At 33.4% G+C, this 6,819-nt stretch overlaps 1 protein-coding gene across 2 annotated transcripts; it reads right to left on the bottom strand.

Moving 5' to 3' along the window:
- Positions 1 to 2,312: 2,312 nt before the first annotated feature.
- On the bottom strand, positions 2,313 to 6,509 carry LOC122028882. Of its 2 annotated transcripts, none has more exons than XM_042587831.1 (5): positions 6,329 to 6,509; positions 5,571 to 5,673; positions 4,263 to 4,375; positions 4,062 to 4,169; positions 2,313 to 2,501 (listed from the first exon to the last, which is right to left on the bottom strand). In XM_042587831.1, exons 2-5 carry the CDS (start codon positions 5,581 to 5,583, stop codon positions 2,433 to 2,435), a joined length of 303 nt encoding a protein of 100 aa, XP_042443765.1. In that variant the 5' UTR covers positions 5,584 to 5,673; positions 6,329 to 6,509; the 3' UTR covers positions 2,313 to 2,432. The 2 variants fall into 2 exon arrangements, with proteins under 2 accessions (XP_042443765.1, XP_042443766.1); XM_042587832.1 differs by having other exon boundaries at positions 5,571 to 5,653.
- Between the last annotated feature and the right edge of the window lie 310 nt (positions 6,510 to 6,819).

Raw genomic sequence — 6,819 nt, 5'->3', positions numbered from 1 at the left:
TAGGGCCGGCCACACCATGCTTAGGCTCCAAGCATTGGCCGACCCCTCTATTTGGCTCAATCTTTGGGTCTTGGTCGACCCTAGCTTGGGTTCCAAGCTAGCTTGGCCGACCACCAAAGAGTGGGTAAGAATGTGGGTATAGGTGGGTATAATTCTCTATATACAAGAGGCTACGATAGGGACCGAGAGGAGGCATTGGTTTTGGTCTTCCGATGAAATTAAGCTTCTCGTGTTCGCCCCGAACACCCAACTTAATTTCATCAATAATAATTCATACCACTAAAGAATTATTATTGAACTACCGCACCAATCCCAAATTACATTTTGGGCTCCTTCTTATTACGAGTGTGTTAGTCTCCCTGTGTTTAAGATGTCGGATGTTCACTAACTAATTGAGTTATTGACAACTCATTTTAATTAATATCTTAGTCCAAGAGTAGTACCACTCAACCTAATCGTCATGTCGAACTAAATCCACCTACAGGGTTTAACATGACAATCCTTATGAGCTCCTCTTGGGGACATTATCAACCTAAATTACTAGGACACAGCTTCCTTCTATAATCAACAACACACATTATAAGTAATATCATTTCCAACTTATCGAGCCTATTGATTTATCGAGATAAATCTCACCCTTTGATAAGTAAAAAAAAATGAATACCAAATATATGTGCTTGTTATTATATTAGGATTAAGAGCACACACTTCCATAATAACTAAAGTGTTGTTCTTTTATCAAGTCAGTACAAAAAGAACTTACCTTAAATGGTCTTGCTCAGTATACTCAAAGTGTACTAGTGTAATTTATCAGTCAAGATAAACTAACACCTCATTACACTACGACTATTCCAATGGTTTGTTCCTTTCCATCTTAGTTGCGAGCTACTGTTTATAATTTATAAAGAACCGATAACATGTTCTTCTGTGTGTGACCACACACCATGTTATCTACAATATAAATTAATTGAACAACTACTCTTAGTATAAATGTAGACATTTTTTTGACCAATGTGATTCTTTATTTCAAAATAAATGTTTACAAAAGCTAGACTTTTAGTATACACTCTAACAATCTCCCACTTATACTAAAAGACTAAGCTGTCATATCTGTCGCCATAAATCTGATTCTCATCCCCTCCACATGCCGATCAAAAGCTTTTGCCGGAAGGGCCTTAGTGAAAGAATCTCTCATGTTATCATCTGATGCAATCTAGGCGGCAACAATTTCTCCTCGTTATACGATGTCTCGTATTGGGTGGTACTTACGCTCTATTGTGTTTACTTGCCTTATGGACTTATGGTTTCTTCGAGTTTACTACTGCACCACTATTATTACAATAAATCGTAATAATCTTTGGATAAACCAGAAATCATGTCTAAGTCCATCATGAAGTTTCTGAGTCATATAACTTTTATGGCTGCCTCAGAGGCTACCACATACTCAGCTTCTATGGTGGGAGTCCGGAAAAGCATCTATGCTTAATACTCCTCCATAGTTATAACTTCACCTCCTAAAGTAAACACAAAACTCCGAGGTCAATTTACTATTGTCCCTATCTGATTGGAAGTCAAAATCCGTGTAACCCACAGGGATCAAATTATCTGCATTGTAAACTAGCATATAATCTCTAGTCCCTCTAAGGTATTTTAATATATGATTTACGATAGTCCAGCGTCCCGGTCTTGGATTACTTTGATATCTGCTAACTATGCCTACGGCAAAATAGATACCACTACAACAAAAACTGCAAATGACAACGAATATTATCCGTTGTCGTAGGGTCAAAAAACCGTTGTAACTGAGGGCGTTGTAGAATGTATTGCCGTATGACAACGATTTTGAATTCGTTGTCTTTGTAGACATTTAACAATGGTTTTTATCCGTTGTTGTTTATATGCTCAAAATTTGTTTACGAAGGATACGACAACGTTTTAAAACCATTGTGGTAGATAATTTCAACAACAGAAATAAATCATTGTGGTAGACTCTTTTTACAACAGATATAAACCGTTGTGGTAGATAATATTTACTCATTTTGCTTTTTTTTACAACGGTTATAAACTATTGTGGTATATCATTTTAATATATTTTACAATGGATAAAACTGTTGTCTTTTATCACTTTTTACAAAAAAAATTTCGTTGTGGTTTACATAGTTTTTAAAACATTTTTAACTGTTGTCTTTAATATTTATTAATACCAAACAACCAATCTTATTTTAATATAAACAAACCACCAATACAAAATTAAATATTTACTATATTAAATCTAAAATAAACGTCCATAAATCATCTTGTAGCCACACATATATATTACAAAATATACAAAATGAGTTGTACTCATCAAACTTAGTAGTATCAAACCATGCATAAATCACATGTTTTCCAGTACTATTCTCCATATGACTTTTACACATTAGCAAGGAAATTTACAACCTAACAAAGCTCACTCCTTGTATCAAAAGTCTCAAGCTACACGAATTGGCAGAGTTACGTACCTACAAGAAAAAAATTAAACTAAATTTATCAATTCCAGATTTAGATTTATTCATAAACTTATAGTCTAAGAAATAAAACTTATTGGCAATACAAGCAATTCTAGGATTTCGCATAGCTCTAATATAAAGCAATTCCAGGACAAAACTAAATTCTAGAATTCCAGAATTCTGATTTAGATTTATTCATATAAATCTACATAAAATACAAGCAATATAACCAACTTATAGTCTAAGAAATAAAACTTACACAATACAAACTTATGCAATACAAGCAATTCCAAGATTTCGCATAGCTCTAATATAAAGCAATTCCAGGACATCACTCAATTCCAAAATTCCAGAATTCTGATTTAAATGTATTCATATAAATCTACATAAAATACAAGCAATATAACCAACTTATAGTCTTAGAATTTAACTTATGCAATACAAGCAATTCTAGGATTTCGCATAGCTCTAATATAAAGCAATTCTAGGACAACACTCAATTCCAGAATTCTGATTTAGATTTATTCATATAAATCTACATAAAATACAAGCAATATAATCAACTTATAGTCTCAGAAATAAAACTTATGCAATACAAACAATTTAACCAACTTAGAGTTGTCTTGGTAACTTCCATTGGAAAACTTATGCACGTAGCTTTAAATTCACAGAATAAGTTTACTTTGCCTATGCCTGTCTATTAGATCAATGAATTTCATTAACCTTGCCATTGAGTTTCTAAATAATCAGTCAAAAACATTCTTAAAAGATACTCGTGGCAATAAGAAATTAACTAAACCTGCGGAAAATGCATCTAAACATTGATTTAGGATGCAGACTTGCTGAGTTATAGGCAGGATTGACAAAATGACAAGAACTTGTTTAGGAAAATGTTGAAAACAGACAAGGAATTTGAAAACATTGATATATTCTTTGTTCCTGGAAAAATGTCTTTTTTCAAAGAGGCAAATTTTAATAGACAAAACAAAAACAAAATTATAAGGACACCATGACAATACCTATAACTAAATTCACAAAATGTTAATCAGCAAGATATCACATGTATGCTAGCAGTGAACAAAACAAATTATTGACACTAAGGAATCAAAATCAATAAGACATGGAGTCACAAACAAACTATTTCAAATTGATACACACTTCACCATGCAATGATACTTGGATAATTCCTTCATGCCTTAAAAAAAACACTTGGATCCCAACTAAAACCTGACATCCCTATCAATCACCTTTAAACCTTTTATAGAAAGTGACATAAGAAACTACCATGTGCACTACATTTATACTTCAACAATCAGGGAGTTAGGCTTAGTGGTCTAAAACTAGGAGTGCACTTAAATCTTTTGAAGTCTAGTAATTTATACCTAGTAATGAATATAGTCTAGTACGTAATCCGCCTATTCGGAGCGCACTTCATCAATTTCTTCGTTAGAGTAAATTGTTTTCATAAACGGTTAAGAAACCCAGATTATATTAGTAAAAAAATCAGTAATGAAGAAGAAAAATTAAATATAAGAAATTATTTGAGAAAATTGAGAATATGTCAAATGTTACCATTGAGATAAGTGAATCCTTCGCGCGGGTAGCATTTCCTTCAATAATTTCTCTTATAAATTTCATCACATAAAACCCACATTGTTTCGCATTAGGTTGTCGAGGACCCTATGTTAACAAAAAATTATCAATGAATAATGCATATTTAAATATTTTTTAATTAATCACAAGTAGATATATGTGTGTATATAATATACATACCTTTACAACTTCCCACGTAGGTTTCTTTTTTCCTTTCCTTTTCTTGTTCGAATTGAACAATTTCAAGCTCCTTCGTACAACAAGAATTGCTTGTGCAACTCCCTGTTCAGTTTCTACAATTAAGAAATCATAGCTCTTGTTAGATAGAAAATGTATTTGAAGAAATACAAAAAGCATATTAATTAATAGACAATAAGTAACTTATTAGAAGAAAGTGATAGAACTAATAAAGAATAGATTTATTCATGGAAAGCTTACAGTAGACAATAAATAACTTATTTGCATAAAGTAGTAGAACAAATAATGCAGTGTGCAAAATGGATTTATTGATAGAAAGTTTACTAGCCCAAAATGGGGGAACTCCACATAGTAAGATATAGAGTATAACTCCAACACTCCATATATCAATTTCTGGTCCATAATTCCATTTTAAAACTTCTGGAGCCATGTAATAAGGACTTCCAATTATCTCAGAAAATCTTTCATCTAGAATTGGGGTAAAAAGAGAAAAATAAATAAATAGAGCACATCCTTATGGTAAAACTAAACTCGAAGTTAGGTTATTGAATGGAAGTGATCATTAATGAGGCTCAACAAGAATGAAGATCATTAGTATGCATTTATATGGTAACTAATCATTATGCTATGGAGAAATTTTTTCAAAAAGATCAATAATCAATAATAACTAGGAAGATTTTTTTTTCTTTGAGATCTTCAATTGACAAACTATAGGCTTTATCTAATGACATCCCAAGGTGCACAACCACAAACTCTCTCTTTGGAAAAGCTATACAAACACTCATTTCATGCTCCCGGTCTAACGAACGACCTTGATCTACATCTTAGTGTATCCTTGAGCCATTTTTTGACACAAACACATCAAAAATGGGAAACCACATAAAAAATAAAATAACATAGAGATAAATAAAGTATAAATAAACATGAAAATTGCAAATTAACCATCACAAAAATATGCACTGAATTGAATAGTCATGGAACTATGTATTTTATTTGGACAATCTCTTTGGTATATTCCAGACAAATATCCACTACTGTAGCATTTGAAAAACTACAATAAAGTAAGCAATTTTAATGTGGATCAAGAAATACTCTCACCAGGCTGGAAGAATACTACAATAAGATTATTGAGGTTATATATCATTGTTAGAAAGAGAAAAAATGCTCCACATAATAACTATGCTGCAAGTGAAATATAAATTGATAGATAGAAATTAGGCAAGTCAAAGTGATGCTTAGCTATGGCATTAATTCTTGCATATCATCACAATATCTGTCCGTGCTAAACACCTGAGACCGCCATGTCATAACCGGGTCCGTATTCACCGTAATTTACTCCCTCTCATACTTGTGGAGCCGGGGTGAGGGGGCCGCTGGGTTGGCGGTTTCCAACCTTTTGCAGCATTAGTGATTTTTTTTAAAGAAAAATTTTAAGATAAATTTAAACAGATAAAGTAATTCACAATAAAGAACACATCCAGCTACGCCTCACATGGTTTTCCATAAAGAACAGAAACTCGTTTTTGCCCCCATTCCAGACACAATCAAACCTTTCATATTTTTCAAAGGAAGTACAAATTCTGAAAGGATATCTAAATTTACAATGCTTGTGAAAAGCGTCATCAAGGTCTCCTACATCAAATAGAATAATCCAAGTTCGGAACACAATTCCAACTGATAGCTGCAGCAATCAAGTCCTCAATCACGTTAAAGAGGCAAAAAAAAAAAGGATTTTTAAGAACAATGCTCAGTCAAAAAAAGAATTTTAAGGGGCGAGTGAAAGGAGAGCGACTATTGAGAAGCGAAACCTAGTTTCACTTCAAATAGGCTCAACAAAGAAAGAACCCCAAGATCCATAAGCTGACAAACGGTGATCGAGATAAAAGCTTAGACGGATTTTAAAAGGAAGAATGAAAATTGCACAAACCTACAAATCAATTGATATGCTAACAGGCTACTCGAAGCAACGCCAAAATGAAATCCAAATTCCACAAAGAGAAATTGATCCAACAACTGAAGCACAGATCCTTAGGGTTAAGATCTCTTACCTTCCAGACCAGGGAGGACTAGATCAGATCGAAAGAAGCAAAAGTAGGGCGAGCGAGCGAGAGAGAGAGAGAGACGTATTTGTTAATGGGCCTTTAGTTGACCATAGCTGCCGCGTGCTCTGGCTAGGGTTCGAGAATGTAAAGGGGAGAACACGGCGCCGAAAAAAAAGAGGGAAAGCAAAATTACGTGCGAGGGGGAAAAAAAGACCAAAGTCAAATACAACAGTTATATCAAAATTGTTGTCGTATCCCCTAAAAATGCGCTTAAAGATAACGGTTTAGAAAATCGTTGTAAAAAGTGTTGTTGTTTTAAAAAAAATCGCTCAATGACAACAGTTTTCTCAAAACCGTTGTCTTTTATATTTAATGGGGAGTTCAAAGACAACGGTTTTGGCAAAAACCATTGTCTTTCAGCAAATACGCAACGCTTTCTCTTAAAATCATTGCCGTAGGGTGTTGTCTTTTAACATTTTTGTTGTAGTGTATCCTAT

Source organism: Zingiber officinale, chromosome 10B (genome assembly GCF_018446385.1).
Source record: "Zingiber officinale cultivar Zhangliang chromosome 10B, Zo_v1.1, whole genome shotgun sequence".
Taxonomy (NCBI): Eukaryota; Viridiplantae; Streptophyta; class Magnoliopsida; order Zingiberales; family Zingiberaceae; genus Zingiber; species Zingiber officinale.
This window is presented reverse-complemented; position numbering and strand designations above follow the sequence as displayed.

What these genes read in the sequence shown, in the direction of transcription:
- LOC122028882 (XM_042587831.1), bottom strand. An exon ending in CTACGTGGGAAGTTGTAAAG is followed by an intron (nt 4,170 to 4,262) that starts GTATGTATATTA and finishes TTGTTAACATAG; the next exon opens with GGTCCTCGACAACCTAATGC. An exon ending in AGGATTCACTTATCTCAATG is followed by an intron (nt 2,502 to 4,061) that starts GTAACATTTGAC and finishes TTTTTCTTGTAG; the next exon opens with GTACGTAACTCTGCCAATTC.